The 19,736-nt window shown below is 33.6% G+C and overlaps 1 protein-coding gene across 3 annotated transcripts; it reads left to right on the plus strand.

The window, feature by feature from the left end:
* The first annotated feature begins 13,914 nt into the window (after positions 1-13,914).
* Positions 13,915-17,896, plus strand: LOC116143409 (NAC domain-containing protein 35-like). Of its 3 annotated transcripts, none has more exons than XM_031428859.1 (4): positions 13,915-14,369; positions 14,566-14,834; positions 15,189-15,904; positions 16,461-17,722. In XM_031428859.1, the coding sequence occupies exons 1-4, from the start codon at positions 14,132-14,134 to the stop codon at positions 16,513-16,515; spliced, it is 1,278 nt and encodes a 425-aa protein (XP_031284719.1). In that variant the 5' UTR covers positions 13,915-14,131; the 3' UTR covers positions 16,516-17,722. The 3 variants fall into 3 exon arrangements, with proteins under 3 accessions (XP_031284719.1, XP_031284721.1, XP_031284720.1); XM_031428861.1 differs by lacking the exon at positions 16,461-17,722 and adding an exon at positions 17,774-17,896 and having other exon boundaries at positions 13,916-14,369; XM_031428860.1 differs by lacking the exon at positions 16,461-17,722 and having other exon boundaries at positions 13,916-14,369; positions 15,189-16,221.
* Positions 17,897-19,736: the final 1,840 nt, after the last annotated feature.

Below are 19,736 nucleotides of genomic sequence, written 5' to 3' on the forward strand. Positions count from 1 at the left end.
TCCTTTATTAGCAGCTACCAGTAAAACAGGCTTGGACTTCTTCAAGTCCTCCTCTGCAGTCTTTAGCATATTCAAAAGCTCCGATAGGGTTTTCACCATAGCGTTCATATTGAAGTTCATTATGAACGGTGCATAAGAGTCAAGAAAGGATTGCAGAATTAAATCCACTTGTAATTCTGCATCCAACTCAAACCCCAAAGTCTCAAGCCTCTCCATGTGCTCGATCATTTTGAGCACATGAGGGCCAACTTGGGCTCCCTCGGTCAGCCAACTTCCAAACAGTGCTTTTGACACCTTGTACCTCTCATGTCGAGCATTCCCTTCGTAAAGGTCCTTGAGGTATAGAATAATGGTAGCAACGTCCATATTCTCATGCTGCTTTTGCAGCATTGGTGTCATCGATACTAACATCAAGCATTGAACGCCATCAGCATCATCAATGAACTTTTGATAAGTATCTTTTACTTCTTGAGTGGCATCAGAATCAGGCTTTGCCATGTATGACTTATCAAGGATATACAATTTCTTTTTGGACTTAAGTATGATCCGAAGATTACTATACCAGTCTGAGAAATTGGATCCATCCAACCTATTTTCTTTCTCGATTATCGGTCACAGGTTTATAATGCTCATTTTTAAGTGAATCTACAATTTAGAAAAGTAAAGTCAATATAATGTTTATTATTTCTTAATATGGTATTTTATTAAAAAACACTCCCACTATTTTCCTCAAGCCAATAACCCTCATTATTAACTCGGGAAAGCCCGTTGGCTTTCCTAGTAGACTGAGATTACCTTCATTGTGGCGAACAAGCCAAAATCGGTTGATTAGGTAGGCCAACAAACTTAATCCACACCAGTTGATAGCTCCCACTACCAATCTCAAATGTGAAGCAAGCCAACAAGCCAATCACACAATCCAATAGCCTAGCCATCGTCTTCAAGTGTGATTCCCAGTATTAGTAGAGTGGATACTACATGTCGCCATGTGCACTCAACATGTGTACTTCTCTACTATGCCTATGATGTGTTTATCAACCTTTGCTATGGCAAACAAGCAAAACTATCATTTTAAGTCGACCCATCATCATTAAGGAAAAATCCAATGAATTTTAACCTCCCACTAGTAGAAGTGTACCCTTCGCTGTGGCGAGCAAGGTTCCGACGAATAGTGATTTGGTTAAAACCATGGTGATGGAAGGCATAACTGACTTAATATATCTTATTTAAGGATTTTATTTAATGTCTCACCAGATTATTATCTTTGTTAGAATGACATTGTTTGGCATGTTATTAAACATTCAACCCTAGCATGCATTCTAAACAAAAAATTAAACGTGCCGGGCCCACTAAAACCGATTTCCTCGAGCCTAGAGGAATCGGTAGGTCAACCTAGGGTTTAAAAATAAATCTTGGATCTTCAAGTTATTCCTCTTCATAGCTCCTTCGTTTCTTCTTCACGATCATTACAAATAATTTTATAATAAAAAACCTATTCTAATTTACATCAATAAAATAGAAACCTTGAGTTACATATGAGGGGAGTGAGATGAGAAGAAGAAATACATGGAAGAGGCAGGACATGCAGGTCCTATTTGTTTAGAAAAATTACAACAAACCCAATAAACAATGAAAAATAGGTCTAAGGCTCATGTACCGGGCACCATGCAATTATGAAACAAGAACATTACATACATTAAAAAATAATCAATTTTTGAATTCGTGGGTTGAATTATCAAGTTACCACCTTAAACGTGCAGAATGAATATTGACTTTAAAGGTTCAAAAAACTATAATTTAGCCCCTGTATGAAAAACAAAAAGCAAAAACGGAACAGTAGGTTTCTTGCCTCGGCGAAGAAATTCTTGACCCCAGCAAAGTTCATGCACACATGGTCGTTGCAGCGAAGTTTTATTTTTCTGCGGTGACTGAGAACTTCCAGAAAACACAAATCGTTCCAGAGAGTTTTATGCCGTGGTGAAGTTTTGATCTACTTTTTAGGAATTTCGCTGCGGCCAGATTCACTTTTCTAATCTCACCGTGGCGAAGTGTTATTTGCCGCGGCTAACGTCGCAGAATAGTGAATCAGACACAGTAACATCTTTTGCAATTTTTCACATAATGACACGGATCCAAATCAAATCGAATGCTTAAAAATTCGACCAGGACACCAACCAACCAATACACATTTAATCAACACATTATTTAATCAATTGATTAATTAATACATTCAACATACATAATTTTTCTAAATTAAAAAAAAAAAAAATACTTCAAATCAAGCAATAACATGTTATCAAACAAATATGCATGTTATCAAACATCAATTAAACAATACAATCTAATACCTGAGGCTCTGATACCACTGTAAGTAATTGATCTACCATACGCAGTGGAAAAACAAAAAAATTCAATCGGTAAATCAATTACCTTTCTTTGCCTAGACCCGAGTATAGATTATACCGTTTACATGTTTATAAACAAAAATCTATATAAAGTAAATCCATTCAAGGATTAGAATACTTACGTATGTTTGGAGGCTCCTTCGAATATCTTTGATTTTGGATAGGAACACTGTTCACGGTTACTGTTCATAGTCTACTATTCACGTGATTTTTCACCAATCGATCTAAAGCAGGATCACACTCACGAAAGTCCACACGAAGATAATCCACAAAACCCTTGATTTTTTTGCTAGACCAATCAAGGGCTTCAAGAATCGAGAAAGAAGAACAAGAAAAGTTTTCTTCTTGAGAGAGAGAGAGATAGGGTGGCTAGGGTTTTTAATTGAATGAATAATTCTACATTGTTTTAATTTTAAGTTGCACTTTTATAGTGCAACAATTAAAACCCTATTCCACTTAGGAATAGCCATGGGCTCCAACCCTAGTTCACCCTTGCAACCAAACACAACCTTTATGGTATTTTAATTAATTAATTATTATTATAATTAACATCAATTAATATATAATAATATATTAACATTCAATTAATAATAATAATTCATTTAAATATATACATAGATATATTTAAATATAATCTCACTAATTTAATTTTAATATTAAAATTAAATACAGGCAACAACCTCAGCAAATTTAATTGCACTGTGAGATTACCAGAATACCCTTTCATCCTGAAAGATGAAAATACCCTTCTCACAAATTGATTATTAAATTATCTTCTAAGTGTGTGACTCGTAGGCTCCTTATCATATCGGCAGTGAGTAGTATCGCGATTAATACCAATTAATCGTCTCACTACACACAAACCAAGATTGGCCCCTAGTAAGACATCATGGTCACCCGATAGATTCGGATTCAGTGAAATTGCAGCCTGTTAACGATATGGTTACAGTGCAATCAAATTCTTTCATCAACTGTTATCTCATTGAGACTGATGTACATAAATAGTGTCAACCTCAGATATCCTCGACATATTTGTATTCAGTTAATGGACCAATGACAAGAATATTAAATTGGATTGAGCATTAACTCAATCCCATTGTGGCCACATATTTAGTGTCATTGCCATTTACTGAATTACCAATGAGATAACTATTCCCTTACCCAGGAGTGATGAATCCTTTGTCGATCCACCGTAGTCTCGATACACTTCTCAATGTAACCAATCACTACCATATTGATAGCTCTGACTAGAACTATGTTGGGCTAGTGTCAAACTATACCAATTGGTGCACAAGGCGCTCCGATCATCTCAAGTCTAGGGATCACATGCACCACCATCCGTTAGAGGATTTATTCCATAGAAACTGGGGTTACCATCCATATGGAATCCTCTGGTGGGCCTGTTCAGTGAACTTGCCTCTAGCAAGCACCTATACATTGCACTAGGTTGTCAGTAAACAACCTTGACAAGTGAGATCAGTCACTGCCTTTCGACAGGGTTGTTCAACACTATGATAACCTTACCGTATTATCTGTGTCCTTGGTTAGAATAATACTGGGGCTACAGACATTTCTAGAATGACCACCATATGTGATCATAGGGTCTCACTATCAAGATTTGAAATACTTGATACCCTCGTCACGGTTCTACCATCCTAAGGAGGTATATAATTACATACACGATATAAAAGAATATGCCTTTTATTGATAAATAAACATTTATTATAGAGTCAATTTTACTATAATTGATTGGCTCTAGAGCACCTATTCTAACAGGGGTTGCCTCTTTTTCTCTCTTTTGGTTGAATGAATAATATGAAAAACCTTATTATTTCCCAACACAACTTGCACTTATATAGTGCAAGTTGTTGAAATCCTATTCCTCTCAGGAATACCAATGGGTTCCATCTTTTATTCAACCTTGTATCCAAACACCCCTCTTGTGTTATTTTTATTTTAATTTAATTATTATTATAATCAAAGTCAATTAATATATTTATGAAATATATTAACATTTAATTAACGATAATAATTCATTTAAATATATGTGTACATATATTTAAATATAATCTCACTGATTTAATTTAATATTAAATCCAGGCAACAACATCAGCAAATCTAATTACACTGTGAGATTACCAAAATACCATTTCGTCCTAAAAGACGAAAATGCCCATTGTACAAACTGATTCTCAAATTATTTTCTGTGTGTGACCCATAGGCTTCTTATCATACTGGCAGTGAGTAGTATCGCGATTAACACCAATTAATCGCCTCATAACACATAGACCAAGATTGGCCGCTAGCAAGACATCATGACCACCCGATAGATTTAGACTCAACGAAATAGCTACTTGTTAATGGTATGGTTACCGTGCAAATCAAATTCTTTCATCATCTGTTATCTCATTGAGGCAAAGTTACAGAAATAGTGTCAACCTCAGTTACTCTCGATATGTTTGTATTCAGTTACTGGACTAATGACTAGAATAATAAATTAGATTGAGCAATCAACTCAATCCCACAATGGCTACAACTTTAGTGTCATTGCCATATACTGAATTGTGCAGTGAGATAACTTCTCCCGTACTCGAGAGTGATGAATCCTCTATCGATCCACTATAGTCTTGATACACTCCTTGATGCAGCTAATCACTACCGTATTGACAGCTTTGAATAGAACTGCGTTGGACTAGTGTCAAACTACACCAATCGACGCATAAGGCGCTTCGGTAATCTCAAGTCTAAGGATCACATGCACCACCATTTGTTAAAGGATTTATTCTGTAGACACTAGGGTAACCATCTATATGGAATCCTCTGATGGGTTAGTCTAGTGAACTTACCTACAGCAAACACCCATGTGTTGCACCATGTTATTGGCAAACAACCTTGACAAGTGAGATCAGTCATTGCCTTTCGACAAGCTCATTCAACGCTATGATAGCCTTACCGTATTATTTGTGTCTTTGGTCAAAATAATATTGGGACTACGAACATTTCTAGAATGGCCACCATATGTGATCATAGGGTTCTCACTATCAAGATTTGAAACACTAGATACCCTTGTCATGGTTCTACCATCCTAAAGACATATATTAATATATATAATATGATTTACACGATATAGAATAAAATGCATTTTATTTATCAATGAACATTATTATAAAGAGTCAATTCTACAATAATTGATTGGCTCTAGGGCACATACTCTAACACTAGGATGTACTTTCGTTGGCTTAGTGAGAAGCTTGCTGGAGATCTTGTAATTTCTATTCCAAGAAAATATTTTGGCTCACCTAAATCTTTTATCTGAAAGTTCTTATTAAGATGCTCCTTTAAGTTTTTGATGGTCGACTCATTGTTTCTTATGATTAAGATGTTGTCAGCATAAATGATGAGGGTAGTGAATGAGTTACCTTCTTGCCAAGAAAAGAGAGCATAGTCGTGTTTGGATTGGACAAAGCCTATGCTTGTAAGGGCTTTTGTGAATTTCTCATTTCATTGCCTAGATGCTTGTTTTAAACTATGGAGTGAATTATGCAGATGACATGTTAAGGAATTACCATTTTTCTCCTTGTTGGCTAAGTTGTGGTGTCCATGTAGTTTCTAGCAATGATCCCAATTCTGATTTTTCCTTTTGCAATAATCATAGTATAGCCCCTTTTTTCCGGATTTGCTGGATCCAAGCCCATTTGACTAGGTTGACCCATTTTGACCAATATTCCAAGTTGACCTATTTGCCCAATTTTGCCAATTTTGCCAATTTTGCCTATTTGACCTGTTTGACCCTGTCTGTGACATGGCAACACATGAACCACTTGATCCTTGCATTGAATCAAGGCCCTTCATCCCTTCATATAAAAGAGAAGCATCTGTAGGGTTTGGAAAACTAAGCTGCTCACCCCCAAAATTTGCAGTCGGTTTCTCTGAAATTAGAGAAGATGATTGGTCTCCTCTTGCGTTGGCGAAGGCTATAGTGCCCCCAGACCAAGGAAAACACACACGACGTTGGCTTTCCTCTTGGATTTCCAACTAGAAGATGCAGTGAAGGTCTGATGGTGAAGAAGCGGCCAAGATCAAAGTTCTAAAAGCTAGAAACACTTTGTTGAGGCCAAGAAGAAAACAACTTAACCTCTCTTGATTGCGAATCTGATAGAAATGTGCAAGGGCTGCTGGTAGTCCCTCAAGCTTTTCCTTGTAGCATCAAGTTCATGGTAAATCCCTGATAATTTGTTAAAATAAATGGTGATAGTGGAATTACCTTGATTTATCTTGGCTAGGTGTTGCCAGAGAGTGTCGATTTTTGGTAGATCTAATTTTCCATACATTTCTCTAATGTTATTCCACAATTCTGTTTGCATTTTCAGTTGGCGATAGTCCCGCCACCACCTCTGATGACAAGCAGTTGCCAAGCCATGACTGCACAAGCATTTACATCTTTTCAGTGGCGGTGAAGAGGAGAATCGATCGGTGGTGGTGGGACAGTGCCGTCGATGAAGTCGTCCTTGTCCTTGGCGACAAGGGCTCGTCGAAAATCACGAGCCAAAGTTGAATAGCTGTCTGAACTCACCAATGGTTGTTTAATTAAAGTGATTTCTGGCCCATCTAACGTCGGTGAAAATAAAACATCGCTTGGTTTAGGGCAATTTCAGGCGGCCGGAATCGTTTAGAAGTTAAACGAGTAAAGATTTATATTCATTTGTTGAGATTGACCCAGGTTGTAACCCAGCATACCATACGGGTATGGGTTTGGGCCAGTGTGTAGAGTTGTGCCAGTGTGTGTGTTTGGGTCTATTATTGGCTGTGGACCATTGGTTGTGTTCGGATTTGGGCCATTGTGTGAATGTGGGTTCGTGTGAGGCAATGGGCTTGTATTGCTTGTTATTGGGCCTTCTGGTAAACTTGGTGGAGGTTCAGTATGGGTTTGTCAGGTTGTTTATTGGTCTGTGGTATTTTGGTTGCTAGCCGTCTGGAAGGTTTGGTTTGGTTGGAGATACTATGGAAAAAAAATACTAACAGGAAACCTGTTTGCTTTTGCAAGGACATGAAAAGAAGAGCGAAAGCTGGACTAAAGCTCTGATACCATGTTAGAATGTAAAGAAAGGCAAAAGAGGCAGAGAGTAAAGAGAAGTCAAAGTTTGCCAAGAGAAAGAAGAAAGAAGATAAAATTATGTATATATTTGTATTGTATGGTTTACATGTAATCTGTCTTATTTATACAGAAAATGTAAATACAAGTATGGCAAATAATATTTGTAATGAATGTACAATCACCCATAATCAGGAAATGGTTTTACAAGAATCAAGCCTTGATATCATCATCATAATGCAAGGCATAATCTCAGCACTAAGATCACAAATGTAATTACTGCATTCAATCACCATCTAATAAAATTAGATCATATATTTAACTTTCTTTTCTCTGAACCAAAATCAGTTAATCACAGCATACATGATTAGTAATCTTCTTAAAGAATCCCTAAATATGAATTATCTTCATGTCTAAGTTAAATAACATAGAAATTAGAAATAATAATTAAGCTTCCAATTATCATGACTATAATTGATTTCATGCCAATGACAACACAAGTAAACGTCATGCGTCCAACAAAGATGATTGATGCTTTGGTCTTTCATATGACAATAAACTTGGGCCAAAATTCATTTAATTCAACATTCCCCACAAGAAAAAAGAGAAATTTTGTATTCTAGCAATGAGAGCTTTGGTTGATTTATATCACTTGATAAAAAAACCCCATTAACAACGACACTCTAGAGACTCATATTGGTTGGACGGCTCCCGATGGGCAGCATGGTCGGTGCCTGGCAGAACCATGGCTAGGTCGCCCTTCTTTTTGGCTTAATTTGGGTACATTAATGTGATTTTACAGAGTTAATTTATATGGTGTATGAATGGATAGGTAGAGTACATAAATTTCATTGTCTATGAACAGGGTCACGTGAGAGAAGAAATGAAATGGCAAAAAGAGCCAAGAGAAAGGTTGACGACCGCCAAAATGGTCCAAACCACGGGTTGTTTGTGGCTGTGGAGGACAAATACCACTCAACTAACCCCAAATACATATTCATGGGTCCGTCCATGTCAAGTCTTTGCCTCATCTGTTGGTGGTGGCGGTGGCCCCCAATTATATTGAAGAAGCTAGCGCAGCCCTAAGAGATAATAGAGCTAGACAATTCTAAACATTTGTCTCTCCTTCAATCTCATATATTTTTTTCTCGAGAAAATCCAAATTTAAAATACGGACATTTGTATGAATTAAGTTACGGTAACTAATATTGGCTAACTGATGACAAAAGTCCACGTTTTCTTATAATATACACACAATCATTTTCTTCATTTTCTTTAAATGCGTAATTATTTTTGTATAGTTATATCACTTTATTTTTTATTTTATTTTTTAATTCTCAGAATATGGAACTTTTGTTTAAAAGACATAAATAACTACAAAATAACATGAATTAACCTAACTGTTCTTAATAAAAAATAACAAGAACAAAAATAATTGAAATGTAGTAAACTATTAAGTCTAACATGATTCGGCATATGTTTAACCATATTATTAAATAAGTCTAATATGATCCAGTATAGTCTGATATTATACATAAAGAATATACATTTATTATTTCATTAAAAGTATAATTGGTAATTCATTTTTTATGATTAGATTTGTCTTTTAAATAAAATCTTTACATTTTAAGAAATTTATATAATTGAATTAATTATATATGTCCGGACCAGGGCAGCGTTCCAGATGTGAAGTGGTTCTTTTCTTATTTCGATACAAAAAATTTGATTGAAGTTTTGTATTTTAACCAATTCTTCTTGTCAGGAATTTTAGTCCGTATTTTAAAAAAACTCAGAACGTCCCATAACAAAATTTTTCATTTTAAAAACTTAAGACGTTCACACATGAATGTATGATGTTGATTAACTAGTTAGATAGGCGTCCTCTTCTCTTCAATTCCACAGATCGATTCTCAGATATTTTTAGCACATGACGAGGTCATGAAGACCAGACCATTTTGATTTCATGGTTTTGATCAAAAGAGCTCACTGGGATGCTGTTGCTACCTACTTTGCCGCTGCTAGATCCCATACAATTAATGGGTTCCACACAAGAACAGTAGCCGATCTTGGATTCTCAATATATAGTACTTGTGTTGTTTATCTGTTCGTTTCCAATCATAATTAAAGTGAGAATGATTTAGTATTTGATTGTGATGACATCTATGTATAAATATGACCTTTGACTTGGGGAAATGAAATGAACTGCTACTGTTTTTGTCTCAGACTCATTTTCAGAGATACAAACTCCTTCACCCAAAAAGACGATCATCTTTCACCTAACATCATCAGCATTTAATATCTAACCGTGGCCAAGTTGATGTGAAGTGCATAATTTATACTTCGATGGACCAGTTTACGGGAGATCTATGCAATGCATTACTGAGATAACGATAGTAATTAACCATTATTTAACTCAACAGTTTTGAATAAATGACCACCTTAGAATGTGTTTAGGGAAGAAGGAAGAAGACTTTCACTTTGCCAAATATTACGTATGAGTAATTGTGATTCACATTTTTATAGAAGTGAGCAAATCAAAGTCACGGATACTGATCTCTAATTAAATTTCTCTACGCGTCTCCGTGGATCATGGAGTCAATTATTCGGACTGATATCCGCATAAACAACCATCACTGTTTATGATATTTTAATTTTCCCATCAAAATGTTTTGGATTTTAGAAAAAAGCCAAGCCAATAAATTAAAGCTTCTAGAGGTGGGGGAGAGACAAGCTACAACTTTCCATTTGAAGAGATTACAGCTTTTTAATCAGATTATTTATAATTTGATCAATCTGAATCTTTTAGTTGGAGGCCAAAATGGTCGGTACATGAAGGGACCTCTAGAAAACGATGTGTATAGTTTCAACTCATAATATATTATAATAATCAAATCGTATTAACATTAAGTCAAAATATTTATTATATGATATTGGAAGTGGGTGAAAATAATAAACCAAAATTTCATCATTCTTGTTTAAGTACATTACCTAACTGTAATTTCATACCCAATTATATTTCTAAATTGGTAACCAAATCATATTACGTACTAATTGGATTCTAGTTGGACGACCCCACTACTCTTATTTTTTTCTCTTGACTTTAGGGTTTCATCTTCTAGCATTATCTTTCTTCTTCCCATCCTTGTTTTTATTAGTTCAAATTTGGTTTATCAAGTTTCATAATTATTACTTTAATTCTTTTCATTTCTCATCATGATTTTAGTATTTGATCCGCTTATCACGTCATATTACCATATATAACGCTTAAATTAAGATCAAACTAATTAGCGTGTATATGTTAACTAATGTGAACGATCAGAATTCTCTCATAATCTAATTCTTAGTTGAACAAAAACTAAAACAAAAAACTTAATCATATTCAGATCTTACTTATAAATATACACATGCTTTTAAGATATATAAAAACTTAAATGAAGAGATGTTTTTAATTCTTAATAATCGGCTTGAGATTAAGATTATGGTACTTTAATGATAAACTAAATTGAAGGTTCAAAATCAAGAAGTTATATAACAAATAAATAAATAAATTAAGAAGAAGAAGATAATTAATTAATATTAATGATGAGATTAAGGGTTGTCTTTGTCATTGAAAATTCTCTAAAATCCAATAATATAATTATATTATGCGCTGCATATAGCCTCTCATGATGCAAAAGAGTCAATGGAATGATCTTTCTCGAATTCCTCCATTTGTTTACAATTTGCCTCCCATTTGAGACGTTTGGCCACACAAAAGAAAAGGACAAATAGCCATGAAATTTTAGTCAATTCCAATCCCATTTGTGGAGATACAATATTTTTAATTATTAATTATTGCAAAAGGGATTAATAATAATAATAATTTAATTTCCTGGGTAATTTCTATATTTTATCCTCTTCACAAATTCATTTTCCATGGATTCCTGATGATGAGGACCCATTTAATGTATTTAGAGCGTTCTCTAAAGAGACACGGTTTGGCTTTTACATAACATAGAAAAAATAACGTTATCTTTAACGAAGAAAGCTTGGATGATTTTTAAGGTATATATGAGATTGAGAGAGAGAGAGTTTTACACCACATAATTTATATATTTAAGTGAAAGTACTGTAAATATACACTATGATTTTACACAATGAAGAACTCACTTCCTTTTTTCTTTGTAACAATGATCAATGTGATATTATCATAATCTAAAATTAATTCAATACCCTGAATACAACTTTACTATATAAATGCTCTATTTGATAGAAACATACAATAAAAATGAAACAAAATTTAATTCATAAAATCTTCTCTCTCTCTCTCTCTCTCTCTCTCTACCAAATGGGTAAATCCTATATATATATATATAGACACACACAATTATTAATAAATAAAAGATAAAATTAAAATAATAAAGAGAGAAGAAAATGAAGAAAAGGTCAGGAATGTTATTGTCATGAACAGGAGGAGTGGTCACGGGATTCTCTTGACTCATCCATAAGAAACTAAAATTCAGATCATGAATTTGCAATTGGAAATTCATCATCTTCATCTCCAACTCATCGCCTACCTCCAAATCCTCTTTACCAATTGGTTTTCTACAACTACATCCATGCAATCCCTTTTTTATTTTTCTGCATATCTTTGACTCATGCATCATCTTTTCTGTTCTTGATCTTGTAATTAAGATATCTTAATTTATGTTAAACTTAATGTTTATACTTGTGAAGAAACATGTGAAAAGTGGACTAATTTATATTTTTAATTGATTATGTTATTCTGTGTCGAAAGTAATGACAAAGTAAGGATTTTTATTCAGGAAACGATAAAGTCATAAAAAGAATGCATTGGATTCGTTTTACACTTAAGATATAGATTTTAATTATAATTTTCACTTATATCTAAAGTATTGTCTGTTAATTTAAAAAATGAAAAGAAAAAATATTTCTATTTACCAATAATTATATATACTGTATATACAAGCCATATACACTTAATTAGTACTTTTTTAAATGCAATAAAAATTGGAGAGGAGAAGAAACATAGCCATATAATTAATATGTTTTAGTGTCTAATTACTTTGATAGATTTGAGTAAAAAAAAAATCAATAAGAAAAAGGTTGAGGAGATTATATAGAAAGCAATTTTAATTGATATATCCTAGAGAAAGTGTTTGTTTGTCTAAAAAAAAAAAAAAAAAAAAAAAAAAAAAACCAAATACTATAAAGTGCACAAATAAGCACTTTTTATTATCTAGAAGCACTTTTGGCACTCTTAAAATTGCTCTCAAATTACACATTCTTCTTTGGCAATGTCATACACATCGAACTTATCGAATATAATTAATCTTGAGAGACTAGAAAGTGATTAGTTAAAATTTTTTAATTAATTAAGCGCACGTTTGATCAATCGTTTCTTTGAAAAGTAAAACAAAATGTGAGTATTAGTGTATAGATTATGTGACCACCTTCTTTAATTTATTAATCAATGTTACATTAATTAAGTACAAGCTAGAATGGGGTTAATTTCGTTAATAATATTGAGATTTCGAAATATTAGTGTAACTAAACGTATCCAAAGCTATATCATCCGGTATATTTCAAGATCTAATTCAAAATATATTTTATTTTAATTTGTATGGAGAGTTTGTATAAATAATATTATTTCTCGGCTTAAATATTATAACTAGATTTATAATCAACTATTTTTTGATAAAATATACACACTAGAAACTATAGCTACTTTGCTTAATATTTACAAATTAATAGAAAAGATTAAGTTAAGCTAATTAATAAGATTGATTAATTTATCATGTCTAGTGTACTACTCAAATTGTTAGACAAGTAGATTTTTAATTAAGACTTAAAAGATGCACACATTTTGAATAATTAAATTTTATGGCAAGATTGAAGTTCTATTTAAACTTTGAAAGTTTAGTGATATGGTACAATGCATATACCCAATTAATCCCAATTAAAATATTGAAAATGGAATAAAGAAAATTATCTATTCAATTATTATCGTATTTTACTATATACTATCCTATATATAACAGTTCTCCAAATAAATGAAATAAAATTATAAAATTTTCACCAGGGTTATGGTTCAGAGGAGTCAAGCTGCCTCTTTGATGAACGTATACACATGAAGTCGGATAAAGAGAAGATGTTAGTTCCCGGTAGAAAGGTGAGCGGAGGTGGCGAGCAGAGAGGCAACTTGTAAATTGATAGTGTTAAAGAAAGATTTAATGAAATTTTGACTGAAAATTAAATAGAATAGTCCAATTCCACCGCTGAGAGAAGGGTTGTGGGCACCCCTGTCCTATATTTTATCAAGTCTTTTTCTCATCTTTAACTCCTCCATTGTAGGCCCTGAAAGCTATGTAGATCTTTCTATTTACTCCCTCCATTTCTTCTTCTTCTTCTTCTTCGTCATCCTCCTTCTCTCTCTCTCTCTCATAAATTAATTAATCAACCAAAAATTAAAAAAAAAATAAACTATTGCTTAATATCTTGCCTACCACTTGCATATATACCACTCAAATATTCGTACAATACTTTCATGTATATAAAGAGCTAGCTGGCCAAACCCCAAACTCTAAGTTCTTTATTTAATTTAATTTTCTTTCTTTTTTTTTTTTTAAAGTTTATGGCAATTGCAAACGCAAGCATGAGCAACAACAATAACAGCAACAATAACAACACCAACAAGGATGACGATGATGATCACCATGAACAGGACATGGTGATGCCTGGCTTCCGTTTCCATCCCACCGAAGAAGAACTGGTCGAGTTCTACCTTCGCCGTAAGGTTGAGGGCAAGCGTTTCAACGTCGAACTCATTACTTTTCTTGATCTATATCGCTATGACCCTTGGGAACTCCCTGGTAATTATAAACAAGTTTAAAAAAAAAAAAAAAAAAAAACAAACAAACAAACTCTCCCTCTTCCACAAGGCATAACTTTATCCATATATATGTATCTTTATATAATCATCATCATCTTCTTCTTTCTTATCTTGCTTTTGCTTTTGCTTTGCTTTATAGCTTTCTTATGTGGTTTTGGTTATGGTTTTTGGTTCAGCTTTGGCGGCCATAGGGGAGAAAGAGTGGTTCTTCTATGTGCCGAGAGATCGAAAGTATAGAAATGGTGACAGACCTAATAGAGTGACGACTTCTGGTTATTGGAAGGCGACGGGAGCTGATCGAATGATCAGAAGTGAGAGCTCTCGATCAATTGGGTTGAAGAAAACCCTAGTTTTCTATTCTGGGAAAGCTCCTAAAGGCATCAGAACCAGCTGGATTATGAACGAGTATCGTCTTCCTCAGCATGAAACTGAACGATACCAGAAGGTAATCACCATAATTCAGACTTAAATGAACAAGAAAGGGAAGGAAAAAAGTGAAAGCTCTAACTTCTTGATGATGAAGATATATAGATATATATGTTCATAAAATCTCAGTTCTGTCTTATTCTTCTTCCTTTCTCTAACCCTAATGATTTTTCGCACAATTTCAAGAAACAAAACAGAAGCTTTAAAGATAAAAAATGGGAATTTTCAGTGTCCAATATTGTGCTTTGATTTGAATACTATCTGATTTCTCAAATGATTCACAGCAACATGCATGAAACTGGTTGAATACTTCTTTAATTTCTCCTTCAACTTCAAATTGTTTCACTTTAATTCAATTCTTCCCTTTTTGCAGGCCGAGATATCGCTTTGTCGCGTGTACAAGAGAGCTGGAGTTGAAGACCATCCATCTCTTCCTCGTTCGCTTCCAACAAGAGCATCATCTTCATCATCATCAAGAAGCTTTACACCATCCAATAAATATCCTCAAGAGGCAGCTCAACATTTAGCAATGGAGAGGTTCCAAACTTTCGGAACTCAGTCTCATAATTCACCGCAACTTGATATCGAAAAGATGAGCGAAACAGATGGAAGTACAAGCTCAGATGTCACCACAGTTCTTGGACTTTCAAAGCAAAACGTTTACCGTCCAACGATGGTGTCTCCAATCAGCGCTTCACTCGGTCTGCCATCATCAATAGAAGAGGAAGGCTTGTTCCTTCACCAGTCTAAACAAGTATGCAGCTCTTTAGTCCCCACTTGCACCACTCTATTTCCCGGTGGATCCTCTTCTGTGTCGTCGAACCCCGCCGCCGCCACTGCCCTCGATGAGTTTCACCGATTATTAACCTACCAACAAGCTTCCATCAACCAGCAGCAACAACAACAGCAACCGTATAATTTCAATCACCACTCGCAGTTCTCCTCTTTGCAACCTCATCAAGTGCAGGCGGCGCCACTGGGACTCAACACACTAACAGCTTCGCTTCCAACTGCAGCTTTAATCTCAGATAGATTGTGGGAATGGAACCCAATTCCAGAAGCAAACAGAGAGTACAGCGATCCATTCAAGTAAATCATCAATCAATCAATTCTATGATTAGATTAAGCATGATTTATATCTAAATATACAAATAACTAGATATACTTTATGTGATCATCACCACTGATTATTATTTATCTAGCTAGTTCTTAATTTCTCAACTGCATGTAATGTGTTATTAGCTTTAATATATGACTGATTATTGATGAATATCATTTACTACTCTGCTAGGGTTAAATTTTGTGTTAGTATATATAGCAAGGTTAAGTGATTGATCCTTGTAGTACATACTGCTTATTTTGATTACTTCTATATTGTAGTCTTGTGGGTTTCTTTCAATTCATTTTATACTTCACTTTTTGTAGGCTAAAATTGAATTTACAAATAGATGATTCTTTGATCTTATACGAAAATTTTCTGGTGTAGATGTTTTAAAATTTTTGACGTGTAAACTTTTAAAACTGATTTTTTTTTCTTTAAAACAGCTCTTACAGATCTAAATATTAATTTTTTTTGTGATATCTACAGTCTTAAATTCACAATATACATATATGATTATGATCATTGATATCTCTCTTTCCTTAGTGTTAGTAAGAAGAATCTTAGTGTACACCATGATTGGAACAAAAAAGGACTATAATTTCGGGGACAAATTAGGTTCACCTTGGGGACTGGTGCAGGGATTGGACCCATGCATTTCAGAAACAACATCCACAATGGAGACATCAAAGTTTTGTTCCATTTTGAATCTTCTTGTAGGTGAGCTTGACTAACTAACCCACTCAAAAAGACATTTTGGCTTTGCCCTTTGTGTTCAAGAAAAATCTAATAATTAATCAATATAACACAACTCTTGGGGGGTCAAATGATCCTTAATCTATGATATCTAGAACCACTTCATTAAGCATAGTCCATCCCCATTTCTACTTTTTTTCATGACCTTTAGATCTAGTTTAATAAAAGATAATTAAAACACATGTCAGAATTAGATAAAAAACAGACAATGTTGTACTATGTAAGAATAACTCGACCATTACAATTGATGATATTTACACTGTATGTATGAATTTGTACACTTAAGAAGTCCTTTATATAAAGTCCCAATTACCCCAAAATATTATCTACCTCTTAGATCTAGTTTATACTAATAAGATAAGTTTATAACAAAAAAATCTTGTCCTGGATCATAGAATGAGATCAAGATACATCTTAAGGTTAGATCTAAAATAGACAACACCATACTATGTAAGAATAACTTGATCGATCAAATTAAGACTCGAACGAGCTGTATGAATGGGTTTAATTTAGACACTTTGACATTTGGCAAATAGTCCTTTCTGCAAAGTCCAATTATCCCAATTATAATCATAAAAGAAGGATAATCGGATGTGGTTGTCTGTAGTGGCTTAATTATAGGCAAGGGCTGGGACAGATATATATAGCTGTGTCCAGTAGCATTTAGCAAGTTCTAACAATTATTGTACTGCAAAGTCAGCGATTCTACCATTGCATGTGCACACAATTGTGGGCGGGCGTGCTACATGAAGAGCTCGGTTTAGTGGGTAAAATTTTTATAGCTAGAGAGGTCCATAGCATGACATTGTGCATGCAGCACTATGAAGCTTTCGATCTCTCTAAAATCTACCTATAATTAATACTTATTGTTAGTTAATAAGCCTCTATTCTTTATTACTCAGCGGATTTATGTAACTAATTGTTGACATTCTCATTTATATTGTCAAGAATTTTGAAAGCTAGATAGCTATATGTCTCTTATTCATACTTGAAGAAGAATAATATTTAGGGTTGCGGGATTACCTATAGCTAGCTATAAATGTATTTATTGATAGAAGTTAGCAATGTACAATGTTTGCTCATTTGCTTTCATCTGATGGTAGCTGAAGGTTTTCTTGAATTAATGAAGAAGAGGACGATGAACACTAGAGAGAACAATCCAGAAAAGAACACGAAAAATTGGGGATTTTTTTTCATTCATTGAAGTTTGTTACAAAAGCAGTTACTTATTTGTACCTGGATTCTTTTAATACAAAACTTACCGCATTTACTAATATTGCAAAAGACGAAGCACACCCTATACAATTTGCTAAGATTACAAAATGACCCAGATTACTTTACACACACCACATTTTCACACCTCCTTTGCTTAACATTTCCCCTTAAACTAAACTACTTCTAAATAATACATTTACAAACTTCCTTTGCTTAACAGTAGCAACAAAATTCATCGCTATATATATAGATTAAAGATGTATGTCAATTGTATATTGTTCGATGTCAACAATGTTTTTTTATTAATAAAAGGGTATATAATATCAATTTTTGGCTTTTTATTAAATTATCAAAGTATGCTGAAACTATATAGTCGATTGAGTCGCAAGACTATGACCTAAATCTTGGACCAACCTTCTAATTATTTAACTAATTGAAACCAAAACTATACATAGATTGCGGGATTTTATTAAATTAACAGACTTTATTGATACAATCGAGTTGATTTATGATAGGTTTCAATATATCTTTAACCTACTTTTAAATATGTTATTAATTCTTTTCAAGGACTTTTCACCTTTTAATGGCTATGAGAAAGATAAAAATACACTTCGAATTCAGGAATTTCCTCCATCACTCGAGTTTCTCTTAGTGCTTAATAAGTTAATAATAATGCTAGATGCATAAACAAATCTTACAAAGATTTGTGTATAAACTGATGTGACAAAAAACTGAATAAAAGAATGAATATAAAAAGTCAAACTCGTCATATTCACTATTTCATTCATTTTCTGTCACATCAGTTTGTACACAAATCTTTATAAGATTTGTTTATACATCTAACATACTCATAAGATAATTAGTTAAATTACCTACGATCAGACTTGTGGTTTACTCGTATAAGGTCTAGGGTTCAAGTTTTTGTATTGGCATTTAAATGGTCAGAAGTCATTTTTCCTGCTTTAAGATTAATTATAAGGTTTAGCGGTAGAGGTTCTCTGGCCAAAAGTCACTGTTTCCTGCTTCTCAAAGATTAATTGTAGGGTTTGACGAAGACTCCAATTTCGAATTCAAGTTCACAAAGTGACGTTGGGAATTTTTTAATTATAAAAAAAATCTAATTACTATTTTAATGATATCTTTCGTTCTATGTCCATTTGTATTTTCACTATACTAGTTCAACTATTCTCTTATCTGTGTCAATGTTGAATGAAATAGAGATATACGAAAAACGAAATAAACAAAAAACATGAAAACACAAACAGTAAAGAGAAAGAAGAAAATGCATGATTTACCCTGGTTCATCCAATTAACAGGCTACGTTTAGCAGAGTCAATATTATTTCAATACTGTCTCAGCTCTCTCATTTACAATGAAGTAATTTGCCCTATGATTGCTATCACTCATTACAAGAGAAAAATGTGTTTATATACTAGGTTTAAAAAACTAAACCTAGTAATATAAAGATTCCTATTCCTAAGCCTAAACCCAATAAGGAATTAAACTTAAAGAAATCATTTAGCTGTTATACATGAAAAAGCTCAAAATCGCCTACAATTAATGCTAAAGGGTCAACAAGTCCAACAAGTGTGAATATATATACCTCACCCACAATTGGCCAAAAAGGGAAGGACCCTTCCCCTAGGGGTAGGAAAATCATGATTGGGATAGTGGATCCAAAGCTATGGAACTTGGGTGTGGGTCTTTTGTCAAAATGGAGTAGCCTTACTTTTTTTTTTTTTTTTTAAATATATTCTATTTACCATTTATTCTCATTTGAGATCTTATGGGAATGAACCTATTGCTGAATCAAATGAGTTAAAAATGATTAAAGTAAATAAACTAAAGTCA

The sequence above is a fragment of the Pistacia vera genome, unplaced genomic scaffold (genome assembly GCF_008641045.1).
Source record: "Pistacia vera cultivar Batoury unplaced genomic scaffold, PisVer_v2 Contig430, whole genome shotgun sequence".
In the NCBI taxonomy this organism is placed as follows: domain Eukaryota; kingdom Viridiplantae; phylum Streptophyta; class Magnoliopsida; order Sapindales; family Anacardiaceae; genus Pistacia; species Pistacia vera.

Excerpts from the sequence above, each read along its gene's own strand:
- LOC116143409 (XM_031428859.1), top strand. The coding sequence starts at position 14,132 with ATGGCAATTGCAAACGCAAGCATGAGCAACAACAATAACAGCAACAAT. Across the intron at positions 14,835-15,188 it reads AAACTGAACGATACCAGAAG|GCCGAGATATCGCTTTGTCG; the intron begins GTAATCACCATA and ends CCCTTTTTGCAG. Across the intron at positions 15,905-16,460 it reads GAGTACAGCGATCCATTCAA|TGTTAGTAAGAAGAATCTTA; the intron begins GTAAATCATCAA and ends CTCTTTCCTTAG.